This window comes from Polistes canadensis, unplaced genomic scaffold (assembly GCF_001313835.1).
Source record: "Polistes canadensis isolate GaletaPanama2010 unplaced genomic scaffold, ASM131383v1 scaffold_27, whole genome shotgun sequence".
Taxonomy (NCBI): Eukaryota; Metazoa; Arthropoda; class Insecta; order Hymenoptera; family Vespidae; genus Polistes; species Polistes canadensis.
The window spans coordinates 546,796-570,358 of NW_014569574.1; the positions used below are offsets into that span (position 1 = coordinate 546,796).

At 33.5% G+C, this 23,563-nt stretch overlaps 3 protein-coding genes across 6 annotated transcripts; all 3 read left to right on the plus strand.

The window, feature by feature from the left end:
* The first annotated feature begins 13,763 nt into the window (after window positions 1–13,763).
* On the plus strand, window positions 13,764–16,724 carry LOC106783892 (heat shock protein 83). Its single transcript, XM_014742868.1, has 2 exons — window positions 13,764–13,882; window positions 14,281–16,724. The coding sequence occupies exon 2, from the start codon at window positions 14,281–14,283 to the stop codon at window positions 16,438–16,440; it is 2,160 nt and encodes a 719-aa protein (XP_014598354.1). The 5' UTR covers window positions 13,764–13,882; the 3' UTR covers window positions 16,441–16,724.
* A 462-nt stretch (window positions 16,725–17,186) lies between these two features.
* Window positions 17,187–18,192, plus strand: LOC106783894 (28S ribosomal protein S36, mitochondrial). Of its 2 annotated transcripts, none has more exons than XM_014742873.1 (4): window positions 17,187–17,337; window positions 17,467–17,521; window positions 17,587–17,750; window positions 17,995–18,192. In XM_014742873.1, the coding sequence occupies exons 1-4, from the start codon at window positions 17,314–17,316 to the stop codon at window positions 18,010–18,012; spliced, it is 261 nt and encodes an 86-aa protein (XP_014598359.1). In that variant the 5' UTR covers window positions 17,187–17,313; the 3' UTR covers window positions 18,013–18,192. The 2 variants fall into 2 exon arrangements, with proteins under 2 accessions (XP_014598359.1, XP_014598361.1); XM_014742875.1 differs by having other exon boundaries at window positions 17,203–17,337; window positions 17,596–17,750; window positions 17,995–18,173.
* Window positions 18,193–18,556: 364 nt separating this feature from the next.
* LOC106783893 (resistance to inhibitors of cholinesterase protein 3) lies at window positions 18,557–23,456 on the plus strand. 3 transcript variants are annotated; one of them, XM_014742870.1, is made up of 8 exons: window positions 18,557–19,056; window positions 19,265–19,618; window positions 20,185–20,447; window positions 20,529–20,715; window positions 21,066–21,205; window positions 22,320–22,483; window positions 22,557–22,802; window positions 23,195–23,456. In XM_014742870.1, exons 1-7 carry the CDS (start codon window positions 18,915–18,917, stop codon window positions 22,756–22,758), a joined length of 1,452 nt encoding a protein of 483 aa, XP_014598356.1. In that variant the 5' UTR covers window positions 18,557–18,914; the 3' UTR covers window positions 22,759–22,802; window positions 23,195–23,456. The 3 variants fall into 3 exon arrangements, with proteins under 3 accessions (XP_014598356.1, XP_014598357.1, XP_014598358.1); XM_014742871.1 differs by lacking the exon at window positions 21,066–21,205 and adding an exon at window positions 21,578–21,630; XM_014742872.1 differs by lacking the exons at window positions 19,265–19,618; window positions 21,066–21,205 and adding an exon at window positions 21,578–21,630.
* The last annotated feature ends 107 nt before the right edge of the window (window positions 23,457–23,563 follow it).

A 23,563-nucleotide genomic window follows, 5' to 3' on the forward strand; every position in this document is an offset into this window, starting at 1 on the left:
CATGTAAGCCCTTCTTATGGTATTTCTTTCAATCGAATATATCCGTTTTCCCTTTCTTTCAATTTTCTTCTTTTCCTTTTCTTTTTCTTCCTTCTTCTACTTCTTCTTCTTCTTCTTCTTCTTCTTCTTTCCTCTCCTTTTATTTCTTCATCTTTTTAAATAAACAGCGTTAACTTGTGGTGCATCAATAAAACTAGCTTTTATTCTAAATTCGTTTAGCGAATTCGATTCTCCTCCTTGTCCCGACCACTTTTTATCCACGTCTAGTTTCGAGGAATGACGTTAAATCACGAATCACGACTTATCGGGATTTTGTTCGAAGATTAAACGACTGTACAATTTTTTTGCTCCTTTTTTTTCCTTTGCAAGAGAATGTATTCGTGTCTCGAAAACGAGATGTGATTTGGTTAAGATTAAAAACGATACGAACAATTTGGAAGTTAGGATATGATTTCTTTTTGTTTTTCTTTCGTTTACGAGTTAACGAGACTCGTGTCGTTACGGTTGTCATATCTATTTATTGTAATATCTCATGGTTTTCTTTGAATACTTATAAAAGGTAAGAAAATATAGGAATAATCGATTAACATCGCTACTTCTATTCGAATCACTTTCTTCTGGGCTACGCGTTTCTACTGCATAAATCTCGGCACGTTCTTCCGCGTCGTTGTAACGAATAAGAATCAGGAGATTGGATTTTACGAAACGGCATTTAAAGCTTCGAGAATTAACTGTTTTTCAGTTAACAAATAATTCAAGGAGTGTGTAATCAAAGAAAAAATTATTTCAATCCAAAAACAATTTGATCAATTTAGCTAAGAAATTATTTGATCTGTCGATTAACTAAAAACGCGCGTAATCTTTGTTTGTTTTGTTTTTTTCTTTCTTTTTTTGTTGAATGAAAGAAAGAATGAGAAATATTAAAAATAATGTTAAGTAAGATGTGGGCATAAGGAAAAGAAAGAAAAATAACGCAGCAGAGCAAGGACGAGGCACATCCGGCGGAAGTCGAAGGGCGTCAACTCGTGACGCCAGACACAAGGATTTAGCTTTGTACCTGGATGGTGGCAGGTGAACTACGAGAAAGAGAGAAGGATATATAACTGTACCCTTCGTAGGGACTACCTTCCAATTCGAACGACGAATTTCAACAGATTTTTCATTCTATTAAATAATTTAACATTTTCTCTTTGTTAGATGTGAGACGATAAGAGGAAACTCGTTGTACATTTTTAAATCACCGTACGATGACTTTTCTTGGTAATCAAATATATTTTCCTTCTTATTCTACGAAAAGAAAATATTTCTTATGATTTTCTTTGAATTCGATAAACAAGAAGAAATATGCGCGCGTCGTCGTAAAAATGTTATAAGAACGAAGCGGATGATAAAAAAAAAAAAGTATGGAAATATGAAAATTCGCGGCGTATTTTGTTGCTTACGGATTTCTCGCGTGAGTCATGAAAACGATGTTCGAGTTCGACCTTCGAGGTCCTGGAACACACGAGCCGAACCGATACGCATGCGAAATTTCATTCACGTAAGCGTCACATAGACTCCCTTAAAGTTAAAATAACATTCCACGAATAAGGCACGAACGAGCCGAGACGTTGCCTGGACGAAATTTGCACAGAGTCCGTTGGTGTTTGTATGTATTTAACTATACTTATATACGTGTATCTCGGAATTCTCAGGCTGGGCCTTACCTGGACTGAGAATGGATTGGATAAATAGAAGGAAAGACGAATGCCACGTGCATTCGAATTTGTAATGGCGTCTAAAGATGACGATTCTCGAAGATTCACGATCGAATCCCTGCTATCATTTTATTTGGGAATTTTCGAAGTGGAAATAACTGATCGTAAGAGAATTTTTTTACGTGATTTCACCAACAAATTGTGACCCATGACTCATAATTATTCGATCGGAATGAAGAATTCCACCTGAAGATTCACGGAAAACCAAATGTCGTTTGAAAATGTATAAAGAAAGGGACAACCGATTGGAAAAATACTTTAGAAATAATTAAACTCTAAATTGATGATTCATGAATCATAATGATTGTATTAGAATCAATATGACCAGAACTAACGATCCATGTAAATCACCTTTTCATCGTGTACAAATGTTTTTCCAAATAAAAAAAAGTAACAATTTAATCGAACAACGAGAAACGTGGCAACCCACGTAAGAAATGATGCTTATGCATCGTCCGATCATGCACGTATTTTCTTTCCCACATACTGGAAATGGATGACACGTCTCTCTCCACCTTTCAAGGAACTTCCCAGGACTCCCTTTCGAACGAACCTCGACTGGCGGCTTCGTAACCGATTTTACGCGGCTGGAAGGTAGGCGTCAACTTTACTCGCCAATTTTATTGCTCTCGTAAAATGACTCCTCTTTCGTAATGTTTCTCACATCGATAATAAACTTTTGATGTCCTCTGTCTAACGTTTCCTAACTAATTTTTTTCCTCCCCTCTTCAAATGTAATTATTAATATTTAATAAAAACATAATAAAATAAAATAAATGAAAAAGAAAAAAAGAGATGAATGTAACGGAGTCGGAAAAGTTTCGAGCCACGGATAAATGATTCACCGACATCAAAGAACACGCATTCTTTGGCAATTAACGAGCATGAGAGACTCTCGGGTCGCGTGTCGCAATTTTTCTGCGGTTTGCTCGATGCATCCGGGTTGAAATATCGTTCAACGAGATTCTGGATGTATATCAAAAGGATACAAGCATAAATTCTAATATTTTCCTACAAACGTAAACGATCTTGTATTCAAAAATTGAAAAGAAGGACAATTTAACATTTGCAACTTTGATTCGTCGAGTCGTGAAAGCCGTTTTCTACTCTTCTCTCTCTCTCTCTCTCTCTCTCTCTCTTAAGCAATAGACATTGGGATTCCCAAGAAGAAATAATCGAGATCGTTCGATCAAAGAAATCGAAGAAAGAACGAAAAAAGGAGTGGGAGAGAGAGAGAGAGAGAGAGAGAGAGAGAAAAAAAAGAAAAAAAATAGAAGAAGAAAGAGTAAAAGGCAAGCTCGTTAAACGCAACTCCTCATCGGCGAATCTCGAAGATTTACGAGCATGATCATGAGGATTAACGAAAGCAAGCAAGCAAGCAAGCAGACAGGCAAGCAAAGGAGAGGAAGAAACTCCAAGATTTTCCACCTTTCATTCTCAGGCAATCTCTTGAGGTAAGGTAAAAGGGAACGACGAACGATCGAATTCTCTGGAAGAATCCTACTGGTCCTTCGATACGCAAGGTGCAGCAACAACAGCACACGTTTCTTTCCAACAGAGAAAGATTCGAACCGAGGGGGTAGGGACGACAGAGAAAAGTCCCTTTTATCTCTCTCCCTTTCCCTTGGAATATAGAAAAGAAAAAAAAGGAGAAAAAGAAAAAGAAAAAGAAAAAGAAGAAGGCCGTACCATTCTCGTCGTCGTCGTCGTCGTCTTCGTCTTCGTAGTCGTCGTAGTCGTGACGTCGGCGATTTTCTTCGAAAAATAAGAGGACACAGTGTCTACGTTGGTATATAGCCACGAGGCCGAGCCTTCACCTCGATCACCCTACATACAGGGTGAGATAAAAGTCGCTTTCCCCATAGATTCGTTTATGTAAGTAATTTGTTAAGTGTAATTTATTTATAGCTTACAGTTATACAAACAGCTGATATTTTAGTCTAGTCTTTTATACGTTTATACTATGACAACGATATCGCTGTTAAATATTTTTCTTATCGTTCATCTTATCATAAATCTCACGTTAAACAAGGAAGAACGAATTTTGGTATGTTTCGATACTACTATAAACATAAAAATACAGAATTTTGTAATAACTTCATTTCAAGCTAAGTTTCCAGAAATTTGACCATCAACAAGGCGAGCTAGTCGAAATTTGAAGAAACAGTTTGAGGAAACAGGATAGACAAACCACGTAGCCGGAAAGCCCAGCAATTGTTAGAACCGAAGAGAACATTACTTATCTTGTCGCTCAGATTTGTGTTTGAGGATTACTCATTTTATTTGAAGAAGCTTGTTTTAGCTTCTTTAGGATCCGAAAAGGAAAGCTTTTAGACAAACATCCAAAAATAAATCATTTCCTTGTATTTATTTTGTGAAAAGCGACTTTTATCTCACCCTGTATATTATATATATACATACAGATATATACATATATATAAAAGTGTATGTAAGAGTAGGTAGAAGAGACGTATATACCTGAGGTATAAGTTGCAAAGAAGAAAGAAAGAAAGAAAGAAAGAGAGAGAAGAAGGGGGAAGAGAGGGGAAGGCGCGAGAGATCGGTAGAAGAGGGGTCATTGGTTGTTCGCTCAGCGTATGGGAATCGTTATGGACCGACTATAGTCGTTGGAATGCGTCCTTTTTTTCCTTTTTGTGTCTCCCCGGTATACCTGGCGGCGGCGGCGGTGGCGGCGGTGGCGGCCGATCTCGGTTCGTGTCGGCGTCGGCGAACCTCTTGCGGGCAATCCTGTCGGCCGGCGACCGGTAGAACCACCGACTACTTTTATGCTATGTGTTCATATATGTATGTGTATGTGTGTTTGTGTGTGTCTGTAGATATATATATACCTGTTGTGTGTAGAAGATGGTGGATTCTACGAGAAGGTAGAAGAAGAGACGGGGGAGGAGTGTAGGAGAAACGGAGGAGCAATGCGCGAGCGCAACGCGAGAGAATACGAAGATTCACGAACCGGCAATAGTCCCAACTCGCGCCAACTTCTCAAAGAAAATGGGGAAAAAGACATTGTGAAAATTAGAAAAAAAATACATTTTTATTTTCTGCGAGATGAGATCTACTACTACTGGTCTGTCTATGGAATTCGATGTAATTTATTAACGAGAGAATAGAATAAGCTTGAACATTCTGCAAAAATGTAACCCTTTTTTCGCGTGTGCCTATAATTCTCGGTATTTGGTTAACAGAGAAAAAGTTGATACGGTTTGTTGAGGAGATTTGAAAAAAGAAGGAAGGTGAAAAAAAATTCAAAGAAAAAAAGAATAGAACAAAACGACAAAGAAGATTCCGTAAAACGGGCAACAAGCGAAACCGAATTCACAGCGTGGCGAGAAAAAGAGGGACGATGTGTCTGTGTGTTTGTGTGCGAGGAGAGGTAGAAACGTAGGTAGTAGAAGGACAGGTACGACGAGACGTAGTTTGCGCGCCTGCACACGCTGCTTCTCCGGGGAACACAGAAAGAGAGAGGGAGAGAAAAAGTGAAAGAGCAAAAGAGAGGGAAGACTTTTTCTTTCTCGTGGTAGAACCGTCGACGGTTTAGATGATGTCACGGCCCGTCGAGATTTGAACGAGCCAATGAGCGAGCTCGATCCAAACGATGCTTGCGCAGTAGTAGGGAAGAAACCTGTCGATTGGTGGGGGTCTCTGCTTGACTGGAGAGTAGGGAGATTCGCGAAAGGTGCGTGCGGCCCCGGACGTGGGGCGCGGGGCCAGTTGATCAGTGAGTGCGGTAGTGATCTCATCTCGTACCGCGCCAGGTGTAAACTCTTCTTCTTCTTCTTCTTCTTCTTCTTCTTCTTCTTCTTCTTCTCCTCCTCCTCCTTCTCTTAACTTCCTTCTCTTCTTTCTTTTCCTTCTTCCTTATTCTCTTCAACTCTTCATTCGAATCCAAGTAAAACTCTCTCATTCTCTGTGCCTTTGCCCGAAAAGGAAGAAAGAAACCTGGCTAAAGGACTTTAACGATCTAACCAAAAAGGTATGGATCATCGAAAATCTTTCTTATTTCGCAACTCTAATTTCTTCTTCGTTTCTATTATACGTAAGTTAAAACATTTTATTTAATCATGTAACTTATTAATCCTATTTAATCCGAATATTTCATTCAGCATCATTTCGATAGAAATTTGGGATGGAAACTAATCATTTTATTGGGGAATTTGATTTGAAATTTTAAATATTCATTTTGTAAGTAGGAAAAGAAAAAGACTTGGAACATTCTCGAGGTCTCTTTGATCAAGACGAAGCACAAGGTCGCGCCATCCACGCGAGAGGAATTTGCTTTGCATTTTTTTTTTTATAATCTGCTTTTTTCTCTCTCTCTCTCTCTCTCTCTCTCTCTCCCTTTCTCTCTCTTTCTCTCTTTAATTATGGTAGCTTTGAATAACATATAATTTTGTGTTCCCATTTTATTTTTAGATTTATATTTATAGATATTAATTAAATTTTGTATAAAGAAAGAAAAGAGAAAAGTTACGAAAATTTCGACGAAACGTTCGACGAAAAATCGCATTAGATAACTGTCCTTATCGACCGAGATTAGAAATTTCCGTTGACATTTTTCTACAAGATAAAAGATGCGATTCAACGATTCCTCGCGGTTGTAAGAGATTAAATTAGTCGCGTTTATCTCTCATGATCGATATCTTTGATTTTGTACTATTTCTCATATCCTTTATTATATTTCTTTTTCTTCTTGATTTTTTTCTTCTGTTTCTCAATTTTTCGGTTAAATTTTTGATAAATAATTTTACGAACACGTTTAAACCAAGAATCCCGGTACCAGGAACGATGAAGTAGTATTCTCATTATCTCGACATTGATTCCATGCCGTTCTCGCCAACTCGGCATAATGTTCGCACGCTCTCTCGGTTTGATCTTCAAACAATTTAAATTTATTTCTTTCTTTCGTCATACTCGCTTCTTCTACCTTCAAATTCTCCTCTCTTACATTTATATATATTATAATTATTTTCAATAACCACGCAAATTGTTAACGTGTACAGAAATGTTTGAAAAAGAAGGAAAAGACATGGTAGAAGAAAAAGAGAAAAAAAGGAAAACAAATTCAATCTTAGAACGAACGGTTAGCATTCACAGATGACTATTAGTCATCGCCAAGTTCTAATCCACGGCTAATTTGCGAGTCGAGTATAGCTTACAAATATATTTTGAGTCACGTTCGTATTATGAATACGTTTATTAGTTGGTAACACTAATCGATGAACCTAACCGCTTACTTACGTTTCCATTTATTTATGTATGTACATCGAAATTCACACGGTTAAGACGTCGTATTAAAATAAAGTACACCTGACTTATTCGCGTATATCTTGGATTCGTTTTCTCATGAAAGAGTCGGAAGGAACCTCCACTCAAACAGGATGGACAAAGCCAACCGTTTCGCTACGGTCCTGGCTACTTACTTACTTACTTGCTTGCTTGCTTACTTACTTACTTACTTACTATACACGCATACTCGTACATCCGATATATACACGCTCATTTATTTCTCCCTGTTAATATCACGTACGATCTTCGTTCTGCCAGTGAATGCGTTTCAACTTTATAGTTTACGGGTTCACGGTAGGACGAGCGAGAATCTACGATGCGTTCCTGACACACTAACTTGCTACGAATTTTTCCCCCTTAGAACCATATTAAATACAAGAAAGAAAGAAAAAAAGAAAGAAAGAAAGAAAGAAAGAAAGGAAAAGGTAACGATACTGTGGGATCGGGCACCTCCATTCTAAATAAAGTAGGCATTCCTGAGGAAGTTGACCAAAGGGCCCCTAGATAGCTCAAAGGTTAGAGCAGTCGTCCGGAAAACAGAAGGACTCTGGTTTGAGTCAGCTCCGGGTCCAGTCAATACAACAGCTCAATTTTTTGTCGCGTAATTTGTCTCATTCAAAACTTAATCTTTAGCAACGACGCCGAAATTTCTGAAACGCAAAATTGCCACGAATTTGTTCTTAAGAACCACGCATTGAATACAAGAAGGAAAGAAAGAAAAGAAAAAAAAAGGTAACAATAACATTTATCTTATTCAAAACTTAACCTTGAGCAATGAAGTTAGGTGTTTGCCAAATAAGCACGTACCAATTCTATATTTGGAAGTTACTTTCAAAGCTTAACGCCTTTCTTTCTTTTTATTCTTTTTTTTTTCTTTTCTTTTCTTCTTTTTGAAGAATATAAATGATTTATTCTGTATCCATCTAGTAACATTATTTTCAACGCGTTCCTTTCGTTTCTACGTTTGCTGATGGTTTCTTTTACACGAAATTAACTCTGCTACCTGGCAATTATTTTCTTAACCGTGCGTTTTTTTTCAACAACACGTGCTTTATGCATGCTCGGTATTCAAAGTATTCGCGATACGGGCAATTTCAATCGTATCTATTTGCTTGATATCATTTCAATTTTTCGGTAATGTCGAACACGACATTCTTCGGTTCCTTTCTCAAATTTGAACGGTGAATTTTTTAGCAATTTATCATCACAAAATGTATTTTTTAAATAAATACCGAAGACAATTTTAATTCGAACATTCATATTTCCCGCCGTATGTTTAGGAATTATAATTATCTTTCACTCGATAATATTAAATATCTCGAAATCGATGATAACAATAAACGAAAGCATTTCCTTCGGATTATCTCGACGATGATGCAGCTGTGTTTGCATAAACGTCGTTGATATGTGATGTAGTGGTCTCGTAATAAAATAAAATGAAAAAGAAGGAAGAGGAGAAGGAGGAAAATTATAGAACGGTTAAACGCAACATACTTTATCGTTTTACCATTCGATTTTTGTCTCTTTCAAATCTTACCAAATTTAAAACAAATTATTTTAATTTTTGTTATCATATCAAATTCATAGAATGTTTTATTGAAACTTTAAGACTTGCTCTCATTCCAATCTTCTTTCTTTGTCTTTGTCTTGGATTAAGATCAAAGAGAACGCAAATTTGTTCACGTTCAAGACTTGCCGTGATAATGGCAACGTGTTTTAGAGTCGTTATACGTTGTAATCCAATCGTCGACGAACAATTGTTAAAGAAATATCCAAAATTATGCAATCTTAATACTTGGTGACCATTTCTGCTTAGGTTTTTGTGCTTGGTACAAGCAAATGATGAATAAGCTCGCATAATCTCTAAGATTTTAAAATCAAAAACTCTGTGGTTGTTGAAGACTTGATCGTTGCCGACTATTCAACGGATTCGTAATGGATTTTATAGTTATAACAACATTGGTAAACAAAATAAACGAATCGAAGGTCGACTTATGGCAAAAGAAAGAGATAGAGAGATATTTACCTGTGTTTACCATAGGTACGTGACACGTACGATTTCACGGTTTGGATAAGATGGCCGGTGTGTCAATAAGAAAGAGGAGGAGGCAGGAGGCAGGAGGGAGAGAAAGAAAAAGCGGAATGTTTCATGAGTTTTGTCTTGTCCGCTTACCTGAGAAAAAAAAAAGAAAAAAGGAAAATATCGTGTAAAAATCGAAGACTACGTGTTTTACGCGTTCAAACTAAGCTGCCATTTTTTTTAGCCGATTTACGTGATCGTTCACCTTTTACCCCCCACGGAGCGAGGATTTAATTATTAATTATTATTTATACGTTAATAAGAATAATATTATTGAGAGTCGATAATTGATATATTATTCTGTCGATAAGAAACGCAATAAACTTCACAGTGTTAATAGTTATCTCGTTACGAGAAACAATCTTAAAGTAATAATTATTTGTAATGTCTTTTTATCGTTTGCCTATTAAAATGGTGAGACAAATTTAAATTTTAAATGAAGAATACTCTCGAGTGACTCCTCGTATGTATAATCTACGTCTATTAATTTTCTGTAACGATCTTAGAAAAGCGAGCGTGTGCTCGTTTCGAAAGCAGAAAGTTTTTGATGTCAGAAAGAAAGAAAGAAAGAAAGAAAGAGAAAGAGAGAAAGAGAGAGAGTTGCTTGGAAAATAAAATAAGATCCGGACACGCGCGAGCAATATGGCCAGATCATAACTTTCTCCAAATGAAGGTGTTCTTACGAAACTCCTATACACTGGTATACAATCGACTCGACCCACTACCAAGAGAAAAAATATTTTTCTTTTATTTCCCGTTATGAGAGCAATATTAATTAAAAATTATACATCGTAGAGTTAAACGTTCCTGAGTAAACAACTCATAATACTTATGATTTTTTTTTAATCAATATTTGTTCTTAATTTGTTTTTTCCTTTTTGTTTTTTATATATTGTTCTTTTGTTTGCTTTAAATGTTAAAAAGAAACATCATCTTGTGATAAATACGCACACACACATACGCGCGCAATTTTTATCATTACTCATGTTTTTTTTACATATTCTGTTCCAGGAATCATGCAAGACACAATATCGACATCATATTTAAAATGACGCGTTTTCCAATAACTCGCGATTCATTTTAATGTGGAATCGTATACGATGATACGATGATACGAAGATAAGCTCGTCTAAAAGAAATAATTACATCGTCTAATTGCCCACGTTAATTATCTTCTACAACACACTAACAAGTTTCGTAACAATGCGCTATTAAAATAACGATTCTCGACTGGACATATTATTATTCGTCGTACCGATTTTTAACGCGCCTTATGGAATATTAATTGATTGATTAATTAATCTAATTTATTTCTTTATTCTTCGTTTATTAACGTAAATGTTACGAGTAATTACAAAGAAATGATGAAATTCGTATTGAAATTTTAATTTGCAAATTCTTAGTTTAACCTAAAATTGATCTCGGATACCAGTTTACAAGATTATACCACCTGGACCCTGTTTCTCTCTCGTATGGGCCTATCTCGAAGCCATGGATTAACTTTCACTCTGAAATGTCAACGACTGTCTGTGTTTCACTTTTCACAGACACCCGACGTGCATATCAATCAATTCGATGCTGCACGACAAAGGAACAGGATTGTTGTTATAAAACGATTTCCCTCTTATCTATTTCGTTTTCTGTTTCAGAAGAAAAAACAAAGAGGGGATACAGAAAGACGAAGGAAAAAATTCGAGTAAGGTGCGGAAATGATGTCTGTTTGCTTGCAAATTTGAAAGAAATTTGTGATAGTTCGACGCAAAAATAAATCGACGAATCATCGATAATAACAACCTACGAAAATAATTTGTTTGCCATCGAATTAATCTAATCAATTCTATGCAAATGAAAATTTCAACTGGTTTAATAGACTTCTCATCTTGTTAAGAAAAAGAAAAAACTATGTAATTATTGACGTAAAGAAATTGGATTCAATTAGAGTATCTTTTTGAAGAAAAAAGAAGAAGAAAAAAAATATTTTGTTTGGAAAAAGGACTAATACCAAAGGACGAAGATCTTGGTGCGGACATTTTCTTTGGTTATCTAGCTGTATGAGTTTTGTTCGACATCATAAAGCTAGATTACCGGAGTTAAGCTTAGTAGACTTCTAATCTTATTAAGAAAAAGAAAAAAATTACACAATTGTTGACGTACAAAAACTTGATTCCATCGAGAGTAACTTTTTAAAGAAAAAAGAATAAGAAAAGAAATATTTTCTTTTTGAAAAAGGGCTAATACCAAAGGACGAAGATCTTGGCGCGGACATTTTCTTTGGTTATCTAGCTGTATGAGTTTTGTTCGACATCATAAAGCTAGGTTACCGGAGTTAAGCTCCTCGCCATATCAACTCCAACGATCTTCCCCCTTATGTGCCTCTACGCTTCAGTGAAATTAAAGTACCGAGACTGCGAACATTGTTACACCTGACATCCTGAACACATCGTCTTGATATACCACTCTAACCGAATTCTCAGAACGTTCGAAGAAATTCGATTGTGGGAAATTTTGATTAGCAGAATATCGCCTCCTACCTTTTATTTTATCTTTCTATGAAGTACTTAAGAATTCCTAGTCTTATATACGCTTTTATCATAAGAGAAATAAAATAATTAAGTTAAGTCATATGATAAAATAATTACAATTATTAAACGTTAAAGTAATGTAATATAACTCACAATGAATATTAAGAAAGAGATATTTATCTGATAACAGAAACTATAATTATAATGTAACATAAATTAAAAAAAATATTAAAACATTTAGCGATCTGTAATGTAATTATAAAGATAAATAAATGATCACACTCTGCTTTTTCCCCCGTTTCGTCGGCAGTCAATGTTGAAAAACTTCAGGTATTTGTATTAAAATATTAAAAGTAAATTTTCTACATAGAGAAAGAAAGGTAAGTGACACCGGTTTAACAATTGAATAGCAAAAGAAAACGTTTCTATCGTAACTTTTATATATTCTCTTCGCGCTTGAACCTACGGTCGAAGCATCTATAATTATTATTGTACTAAAGTGTCGTCAATGCGTGACATAAATACATAAAAAGATTAAAGAATTCTATTTTTCAAAATCATTCATATTGCACATACAACACAAATATAATAATTATATTATTTTAATAACGGTATTCAATTTGAAACGATATTGATCTTTTGATTTTTCCCGCCATTTTAGAATGTAGTCACGAAAACGTGCAACGCGTTTACCAAGAAACAGGATATTTCGACAAAGGCTTGTTTCGCTTATGAAGAACGTCTTTAAGGTTTCGGAACATAGACCGACACGGTACGTGACGACGATAGTTTCCCACAATAAAGGTGTCTGGAATGTGTGTTCACTGATTATCCTCCTCTACACACATTCTTATAATGTATGAACATCCGCAGGAATGGAATATTTTTCAGGATGATATAGAAAACATCGACGTAGGTTCATTTTAAACTATAATAATTCTAATATAGCCAGATTATTCGATTCCATTTAAATTGAACTCTTTTGGACATAACCCTATTTTTAATCACTTCGTAATATTACGAGACCACGATTTTTTATAAGTTTTTTTAAATAATTTGCATCTATATATAATAATGTGAAATCATTATAAATAAAAAGGATAAAAATAATATGAGATATTGTAAGAAAACGTGTTGTACAAATTATACCTATCTTCTAATAACGAATTATGTAAAAGAATCTTCCGGAAAAATCCACGTATCGTAAGCTACATGAAAATTTAGTTTAATAGCAAGCCGCGAAACTTCTATAGGGGACGCCACATTCCAACGTCAACTGAAATTTTGTATCGACCGAGAACGGACGCTTTTTTATGAGTTTATGACCTAATGTCAGTACAATAGAAAATTTCATAATCATTGATGCGTTAGCAACTTTAAAAAGCATCGATAATCTTGAACAAAAATATCATTCTGATTTAATAATAATTTATAATATCTATCGACTTGACTTAACTTATGATTCATTTTATGATTCATTTCATTTATTCATCGACAATGACATGCGTTAATTATTGTAAAAAATGTCTACTTTTTTTAATATTTAAATTTGGTAACTAATTATTTTATGAATTAATTCTGATAGACGAATCAAGTAAATTCTAGTATGTTCTGTATCGAACGCAAGCGCGCCATCTGCTCGTCTATATTTTATATTCTTTTCTTATTAAAAAATGAAACACAAGTCAATGAATTAGAAATGTAAAAATATGATAAAAACATTAAATAATCTACGAATAGAATAAATGATATTGTAATATATAACAATGAAAAATATGAAATTAGCGTGCTATAGATATAATGATGGTCGAACAATGTCCTCTCAAAGCAAAATCGTTTTCTGCTCCCAAATACCGGAAGTACTACTCGAACCGAATATAAACTAAATACATTTTTTATTCTTTATAAATATAATTAATGATGGGGGTATCATTAGCAATTGAAATGACTATTCGCGTGATAAAAAATAACGTTCGATTGGAACTTGCATAAGAAATTAATCGGAAATACGTGTCGTTAAAATAGATGTTTCACCGGAAGTTAGGTATATCGAGAACTCGGGAATCTTCTAGAATGTTCTAGAATATTCTAGAATTATTGGAGGGTATATAAGGCGGTACAGCTCACGCGGGTCTTCATACGATTTGCTCGATTGAGCCGATATACAACGTGAGACTTGAAGAGTGTTTTATTAATTGTGACCAGCTAATTACGACAAGGTACTGCATTTATTCGTTAATTTAATATTATCAGTGAATATTTGTGATCATGATTCAGCTCATTTTACTTTACAACCAATATATTTTTTATTTTTATTAATAATTTCAAAAATTACCGCTTGCCGAACGCGTCCATGTGCGGATGAATTATTTTTCACGCCAATGCTATTGATTTTTTAGGATTTTAATAATTGGCCTTTTCTTTTTATTTCATTTATAATAAATGACGAATCTATTTCTTTCTTTCTCGGAATTATAAATCTTTTAATTATTTTGTTAATTATAAATATATTAACTATCTTTTCATATCTAATCAAATATTTTACTGTAAGAATATGCAGTTATTATTATTTCTTTGTTCTTTAGGATTTGTATTAAAATCATTTTATTAATTTTAGATGGCTGAAAAAATGGAAACTAATGGAGGAGAGATGGAAACTTTCGCTTTCCAAGCTGAAATTGCTCAGCTTATGTCTTTAATTATCAACACCTTTTATTCTAACAAGGAAATATTCTTAAGAGAACTCATATCAAATTCCAGTGACGCCCTTGACAAAATCCGTTACGAATCATTAACAGATCCAACCAAACTTGATAGCGGCAAAGAATTATTTATAAAAATTATTCCTAATGAAAATGATGGATCTCTTACTATTATTGATACTGGAATTGGTATGACAAAGGCTGATTTAGTCAACAACCTTGGTACCATTGCCAAATCTGGTACAAAAGCTTTCATGGAAGCTCTTCAAGCTGGTGCTGATATTTCCATGATTGGTCAATTTGGTGTAGGATTTTACTCTGCTTATTTAGTAGCTGATAAAGTAACTGTTGTATCTAAAAGCAATGACGACGAACAATATTTATGGGAATCCAGTGCGGGAGGCTCATTCACTGTTAAACGAGACACTGGTGAACCTTTAGGACGTGGTACAAAAATTATTCTTCACATCAAAGAAGATCAATCTGAATATCTCAAAGAAGCTAAGATTAAAGAAATTGTAAAGAAGCACTCTCAATTCATTGGCTATCCAATCAAATTAGTTGTACAAAAGGAACGTGAAAAGGAATTGAGCGAAGATGAAGATGAAGTAGAGGAAGAAAAGAAAGAAGATGAGGAGGGAAAACCAAAGGTTGAGGATGTTGGCGAAGATAAGGAGGAGGAAGATAAAGAAAAGAAAAAGAAGAAAAAAACCATCAAAGAAAAATATTCTGAAGATGAAGAATTAAACAAAACTAAGCCAATTTGGACTCGAAATGCAGATGATATTACCCAGGAAGAATATGGTGAATTCTACAAGTCATTGACTAACGATTGGGAAGACCATCTTGCGGTTAAGCATTTCTCTGTAGAAGGACAATTGGAATTCAGAGCGTTGCTCTTTGTTCCTCGTCGTATGCCATTCGACTTATTTGAAAATAAGAAAAGGAAAAATAACATCAAATTGTATGTACGAAGAGTATTTATCATGGACAATTGTGAAGAATTGATCCCTGAATACCTGAATTTCATAAAGGGAGTAGTTGACAGCGAAGATTTGCCATTGAATATTTCTCGTGAGATGTTGCAGCAAAATAAAATTCTTAAGGTCATCAGAAAGAATCTTGTCAAGAAATGTTTAGAACTCTTTGAGGAATTAACGGAAGACAAGGATTCTTATAAGAAGTTCTATGAACAATTTAGCAAAAACATTAAGTTAGGTATTCATGAAGATAGTACTAATCGCAGCAAGTTGGCAGATTTATTGAGGTACCATACATCTGCATCTGGAGACGAAGCTTGCTCTCTAAAGGACTATGTTGGTAGAATGAAAGAAAATCAAAAACATATTTACTTCATTACTGGAGAAAGCAAAGAGCAAGTTGCAAACAGTTCGTTCGTAGAACGTGTCAAGAAGCGTGGTTTTGAAGTAGTTTATATGACCGAACCTATTGATGAATACGTTGTTCAACAATTGAAGGAATTTGATGGCAAACAATTGGTTTCTGTAACCAAGGAAGGTTTAGAACTTCCAGAGGACGAGGAAGAGAAGAAAAAGAGAGAGGAAGATAAGGCTAAATTCGAAAACTTGTGTAAGGTTATGAAGACTGTCCTTGATAACAAAGTAGAAAAAGTTGTCGTATCAAACAGATTGGTTGATTCACCATGTTGTATCGTTACATCCCAATATGGTTGGACTGCAAATATGGAAAGAATAATGAAGGCACAGGCACTTCGCGATACATCAACCATGGGATACATGGCTGCTAAAAAACATCTTGAAATTAATCCAGATCATTCGATCATCGAAACTCTACGCCAAAAAGCTGAAGCTGACAAAAATGACAAGGCTGTTAAAGATCTAGTCATTCTTTTATTCGAAACTGCGTTACTTTCATCTGGTTTTACTTTGGATGAACCACAGATCCATGCATCCAGAATTTATAGAATGATTAAGTTAGGTCTTGGCATCGACGAGGATGACTCTATGCAAGAAGAATTAAAAATAGATGAAGTAGTCCCTCAAGTAGAAAGTAATGAAACGGAAGATGCATCTCGAATGGAAGAAGTAGATTAAATATTCTTAACAAATTTTAAAGGTTATGGCATTATGTCATAGTATAGACAAAGACTGTTCAGATCAAAGAGAAATCTTCTTACTAACCCTCTTTAATTTCAATACCACGTTTTATGTGGTCACTTACACACCAGATATCATTCTTTTTTGTAACATACTTTGTCATTTAATTTATCATTCCTCTCTCCAATATACATAACGCTGTATGTATGTACTCGATCAAAAATACGTAAATGTGTATATTGAAGTTAAAAGTAATAAAATTTACCAATGAAATAAAGTTATAATGTTTCTCTCCTTTATGTATCCTAACAATTTTTATTAAAATAAACAATCCTAGTTAAAAATGATTTCACCATTAATTTTTAATTATTAGTTACTAAAATATATAGTTTCTAATAATATTGATCTAGTTTGTCTTACAATTAAATAAATAAATAAAAGAAAACTTAAAATTTGAATTCTTCAATTTCCTTATTGTATTGTATATTGAATTTATAGTCAAATTGAAAAGTATATAACAATAATTGAAAATTAAAGATTAAATATATAAAATTAAATTAAACTCGAAAATCGCTACACTAACCATGACTTGAATAAGAACAAAACAATTGTTCGAATTTTGTGAGATAATACAGTAGATACTTATTCATTATATTGCGCGGGCATATAATTAAATTAAGTTTTTTCTTATTTTGAAAACCACCCTTGAAGTCATGTTCACATATTTTGATACACCTTTATACAAAGTTATAGGGCGCCAGGTTGGCGTTAACACAAGCGCCATCTACTTGTTGTCCTAAAAAAATGTTCGACACTCTGTGCAGATAAATTTAGTTCTTCTGTTGTTCGTAAACGTTTTATATAAAAATTATGATGGCAAGCAAGGGATGGAAGGTTAGTGTCGAGAAATATTTTTTTTTAACTGAAATAACGGACGGCAGAAGATAAAAAATAAGTAGGACGATCAAACGAGTGGAAAATTCTGATCCAATTTTGATCGAAATTATTTTCTTCCCCGATTAGGTTGTACAACCGCATGTGCCGCTGATAAAGTTTCGTAAGGGAGGTTTTAATAGAGGTAACTCGAAGAGATTTGTTATGTATACTATTAAAAGACAATGTGAAATTGTCGTTATTGGTTAGTAAACGTAGGTGCGAGCGCGGCTCCATCTGCGACTTCAGGGACGGCGTCATCGCGAGGTGCAACCGGACCTCAGGTTATCAGTTTGCCAACGATCGATGATATTCACCTACCTGCAAGATTTCATCGACGACCTATTACCGAAAAAGAAATTGAATATATCAATGTAAGTCTTTTAATTAATCTTTAATTAAATAACTAACAAAAAAATCACGTTATAGAAAAGTTACGTATACACGATTTAACTTACGTAAGAAAATGTCTATTTTTTTTTTTTTTTTCATTAACCAAAACAAACTCTAAAATGAAAACTATAAATACTTTATAACGTGAAACGAGAAACGTAGAAACTATTTCCGTAATTTTCTATTAATAAAAATAATAATAATAATAAAATTATTATTTTTCAGCGCGGTGGGCCGGAATAATCGCGTTCGTGAACTTTATTAGGAAAGGCGTTTAAATTTTAGATTATCATTCGAAATAAAGTATTATTTCAAATTGATTTTAGGCTTTCTTTAGATTTACGTATAAAATACTGTGTAAATAATAAATGAACGTAATAGAAAGTTTATGAGTCATAAAAAAAGGATGTAGAATTTCTCTAAGCCATTTATCGGACAAGGTCTCTTTCTTTCTTTCTTTCTATTTCTCTCCTAACAACATCTACATATATTTAAGTGACATTGCCAGGACTTGCTATTTCTAGAATATCTTTCGCTTCATTGCTTTATCGACTAATGCTTGTTATTTACCCGAAGCGAAAGTGTTACTAAATATTTCTCATTTTTTTCGATATAATCGTAATAATCAATAAAAGTTATCAATTAAAATAATTTTACGTTTTATCAGATGACCAAAAATATTCTCTCATGATACGACCCTTATATGGGTCGGTCGTTTTCCTATGGGGCCTTACACGGAACGACCCGTATATGGGTCGTTAGTAACGAAAGGGTTAAATTTACCATAAATTAAATTAATTTTTTAATTTCACATATAAATTTTGTATATGCGAATAGTAAATTTTGATGTTAGAAATATTCTAAAATAAAAGAGAATTTTTGTTGTTGAAAAGAAGAAAAATAAAAAGTAGAATTACGTCATAACATAAGTTTTGAGGCAGGTGCCTAAGTTTATCGATGCTTCCCTGTACCATGACAGAAATAGCAGACGACAGTGCGCTTGGATGCGCAGCAAGACTGACGACGACGACGTCGTTCATCCGCAAGAAAGTTTTGGATGTGATTAAAAGAGTTTAATAATCGAGCTTATAGTGTAACAAAATCGCGATATTTCTATAAAAACGAACGAAAAATCGATACGAACAATGTCTGAGATAACAGATTTTGGTCCGAGAAAGACAATTTTTATATTGGCTATTGTGGCTGGATGTTTCGCGGTGCTGTGGCCAAAAATTTTTTACCCCATGCTTACGGCGTCTGTCAACTCACACCATTCAAATTCTGAAAGTAAGTTTATCCTAATTATTATTTTAATGATTTATCAAATAAGAGCAACCAATAATTGCTAAATATTTTAATATCGTTGTTGTTGCATGTGTACAATTTTTTTTAAATGATCAAATATCATATTAGGTACTTTTAAATTTTTATAAAATTTTAAATAATTAGTAACAAAATTCTTCCCAATGTTGTACATCGAATGAATATTTATTAGCATGCTGCGACGTATTATTCGAAAGTGATGTTACTACTTTGGACATTATGCAAGAAATGTGTCAAAATATTTTGAGACATCATCAAGTTGATCCACGATTGAAGGATGCCTTTAAAACTAATAAAATGGCACCGCAAATAGCTAACTTATGTAGGGAAGAAGTTTTGGCAAGATGCGGCATAGATCTATCCACATACCTAGCAGATAATGAACGTCTGGGAAAAACTTATAAACAAGTTTTGGAAGAAATCAGATCGTTCAATGGTTCTATATGCCTTAAATTGAATTTTGGTATTCCATTATCGCAGTTGGGTACACCACATCTCATAAGATATCACATCTTGATGCCCCATAGTAATTATCAAGATTTTTATATGATTTTACTAACATTATTTTTTTTACAAAAAAGAAAAATATAACTAACCGTATTGAATGATAAAATTAAACGATTAACACAATTTTTTGTAATTAATTTTCAAGAAATAAGAACAATATTGTAATTTTGTTAAGAGTGAAAAATGAAATAGAATGTGTTTGTGCATGTCTATAATGTTACTCACGTTATATATATGGATCATCGGTTATATATGGAAGACAGACTTAAATCATTTATTCTTCTTTGGCATTTAGCCAGAAATACAAACATGATGGTTGTTAGGTACAAGGCTTGGATTGCTATAATAGTTTCAAATACATTTATATGATGACCTCTTCCTGGATTCTAATATGTTGCAAAGTAATACGTTATGTTTTTTTTATATTACTAATAATGGTAATCATGTGATATTAGATTACTGTAGTACTTTAAGTTTGCGTTTATGAATGTGCAAGCATCTAATTATCTTTGTACGAATTTGAATGAATATATGCTTAATATATTAATGATACTGAAAATAATATAATGATTGATTTGAATATAGGTACTATAAGGCAAGAAAGGCGTACTCCACCTCACGCAGGAGGTCTTCATCCAGCATTAAGGGAACGTGGAAGAACTATACCTTCTTCGCACATTGTACCCAAAATAGTCGACAGACCTGATCATGTAATGCCAAAAATGAGACCTCCTATGGGAGGAGCTGGTCACGTAGTACCAGCGCCAAAAGGAAATGGAACTATGGGAGTTATTATGCCTCTCTATACACTAGGCATTGTGTTGTTCTTTTTATATACTATTGTTAAGGTGATATTTTAATTTTCTTTTTTACTTAAACATAATGATAAAGTAGTGTACTCTTATTAATCGACTTAATAAATATTGTAGGTATTAAAGAAGAACTCTGATAGTGAGATTATATCAGAATATCCAGGAGCAGCTGCCGAGAAAGAATTTCGAAAAATGGTATTTAATCCGGATTTACTTGCTAGTGCGATGACAGGAGGTACAATGCATTACCAAAAAGAACAATCGCCTTATAAACCTGCTCCAACCATAGAGGAGTTGAACAATCGTAAGTTAATCATTTTTTTGATAAAGGTCCTTATCAATTTTGCATTGCTATTACTGTACCATCTTCCTCCGAAAGCTAATATTTTTTGTTATATTTTTGGAAAGGATATAATTAGAATTAAGTTATATATATATGTTTCCTTGGGTATTTTAAAAAGAACCTTTTTTTTCAACGATGTTGTATGATGCAAGGTTTGCACAATTAGAACACACGCGTATTTTTTATCTCATTATACCATGAGTATAATTGCTATTGATAAATATTAAATATAGAAAGAATTGAAATTACTGTAAGTACGTGTATTTACCCTCTGAACCGATTTGATAATGTTCTACATGCTGGAACACAAGAAGCGGCAGGAGACATAGAGATAGATCAGCTGAGACGTCGTTTGGACGAGACGGAAGCAGCCATGGAAAGAATTGTTGTTCAGATGGGCAACATATCACGTTCAGTAATGCATAGCCCAAGCTCACAGCCAGAAATCAAGGTTTATTAGATTAATTTTGAAGCAAACTACTACATTTTCAGTTTCCTAGTCCTTAGAAATGTGCACGTTGCTGTGTTCTGATTGCGTTTCAAGCTTTACCTATCCCAATGTGCGTTTATAAACTTCGTCAATTTATAATAATATCAAAGAAACTTTATACATTCGGTCTATAGCTTTTGATAAATATAAATGAGTGTGGATAACAGTTATCAAAATTATTAAATTGTCGATTGAACGTTATTTTTTATTCAAAGTACAATATATATTTGTATTAAAAAAAAAAGAACTGAGTGTCATTTCTATTATAAATATCGTTATGTAAGATGATTAGGGTAAACCAATTGATAGTGTATCTTTTTACCTTTTGAGTAGTAGATGGGGCTCCAAAGTCCAATGGTCTGGCAGGGGTCAATCACTGTTCTAAGGTATATCACTTACTGCCATGATGATTCCTAACACCAGTTAACCGAAAATTTTTTTTTTTTGTGAAAAACTTTGTTGTTCCTTCTTTTGCATATTTGATCTGTAATAAGAAGAATATGATCTTATTAAAAACTTATTTAGGCTTCAATATATATATACTTTTAATCCTTTTTTAAATGTTTGATATAAAATAGACTACACCGTACATTTTTTCTTGAATTGCACTCGAATAAATTTAGTAATATCATAGTTCTTAATCGATTTTTCATAATACATATATAATTAAAAATAATAGTTGAACAGTATTATGTATGTAATTTAATATCAACAAAATAACTATTACTAAAACATGTTTGGTGCATGATCGATTGCTTATACTTTTACCATGGTGATACGAAATATTAAATTGTTACTGTTATGTGCGTTTTTAAAAACCGATGGTATATATTTAATGATTTATTTTATCTTACATTAGATTTTTAGCATAATATTCAAATTATGTGCAAACAAAGCTGACAAACCCATAGATGATTTGGCTTTTATAATAGTAGGGAATAACGTTACAGATATAACAGTAGAACGCTGTATTATTATAAGTTTTCTCTTTATGGATATTCACAAATGTTCATTTATCAAATGTGATAATTAATTAAATGATTATTTTATTAATATTAAACATTGTCATTTGTAGGAAGACTCTACTGTCCAAGAAAATTATAGTAACGAAGATCAAGAAGTAGAAAGCATAGAACAATCGCCAACAGTTAAAGTTATGGGCATGGAAATGACTGCCAGCTGTGAGGGTGGACAAAAATGTAGTAGACCTACCACCCCCATTATACCCCCGCCCCATAGGTATTGACATTTTATTTGAATAAGAAAAATATTCTAGCACAATAAAAATGAATTTTTTTTATTGTTAAATTAGTCACACTGAGAGGGAGAAGACACCACCGGTACCAATTTATTTAGAAGGTGCTCTACCTTCGCAATGTGAATTACTTGTTACGGATTCGGAAACTCAAGAACAAAAAACAGAGGAAAGTTCTGAAGCACCCATAATTCTCTCAGGCAAAATGACACTATCTCTCATCAGTCTCGACCAAATTGCAGCTGTAAGAAAATATTAGAATTCAGCAGAATCAAATGAAACCGCGGAGCCTTGTTTTATTTGGTGATTCTTTTACTTATTTCATTGTTTGCCTATCAATTTTATTTTGTTATTTATCGGTCATAATCATGCTTGGATAACGCAGATATTTATTTTCTTTATTGTAGCAAATTATTTAATACGAATTTGCTTCTTCGTTTGTTTATTAATTACAAATTTGTTAATAGATGCTTTTTTATAATTTAATTATTCTCTATCAACAAAACATACAATCTCTAATATTTATTTCTAATAATATCAACATTTTACACAGCTTATTATTTGAAATTATCTTGTTTTCGTATTTTTAGTTAGAAGTGGTTGTGTTCGCTTTTTTACACTAACAACATATTAGCTATATTTCAATTTTATTCTATTACATCTAATATATATTACGTTATTGTTTATTCTATTAGGAATCTGGAGATGAAAATGAAATAATGGAAGAAACAGAAAGTACTTCCGATATAAGATCAATGAATGAAAATGAACGCGAAGCAAAAGCGCAAGAAATAACGATGAGTAATGAAGAACAATTGAATGATTTGGAGAAAGAATTACAATTTAAATCTAATTTGAAATTATATAGCTCTGATGAAAACGAAGATGAAGAAGAAGAAGAGGAACAAGAAGGAGAAGCAGAAGAAGAAGAAGAAGAAGAAGAAGAAGAAGAAGAAGAAGAAGAAGAAGAAGAAGAATTAGAATTAGAATTAGATTTAGAGGAAAAAGAAGAAGAAGAAGAAGAAGAAGAAGAGGAAGATGAAGATGAAGATGAAGATGAAGAT

Bases quoted from the DNA above. Each gene is read 5' to 3' on its own strand.
- LOC106783892 (XM_014742868.1), top strand. From the start codon at position 14,281: ATGGCTGAAAAAATGGAAACTAATGGAGGAGAGATGGAAACTTTCGCT.
- LOC106783894 (XM_014742873.1), top strand. From the start codon at position 17,314: ATGATGGCAAGCAAGGGATGGAAG. The intron at 17,338-17,466 runs GTTAGTGTCGAG...TTCCCCGATTAG, and splicing joins TGGCAAGCAAGGGATGGAAG to GTTGTACAACCGCATGTGCC. The intron at 17,522-17,586 runs GTAACTCGAAGA...GTTATTGGTTAG, and splicing joins TAAGGGAGGTTTTAATAGAG to TAAACGTAGGTGCGAGCGCG.
- LOC106783893 (XM_014742870.1), top strand. From the start codon at position 18,915: ATGTCTGAGATAACAGATTTTGGTCCGAGAAAGACAATTTTTATATTG. The intron at 21,206-22,319 runs GTTTATTAGATT...TGTCATTTGTAG, and splicing joins GCTCACAGCCAGAAATCAAG to GAAGACTCTACTGTCCAAGA. The intron at 22,484-22,556 runs GTATTGACATTT...TTGTTAAATTAG, and splicing joins ATTATACCCCCGCCCCATAG to TCACACTGAGAGGGAGAAGA.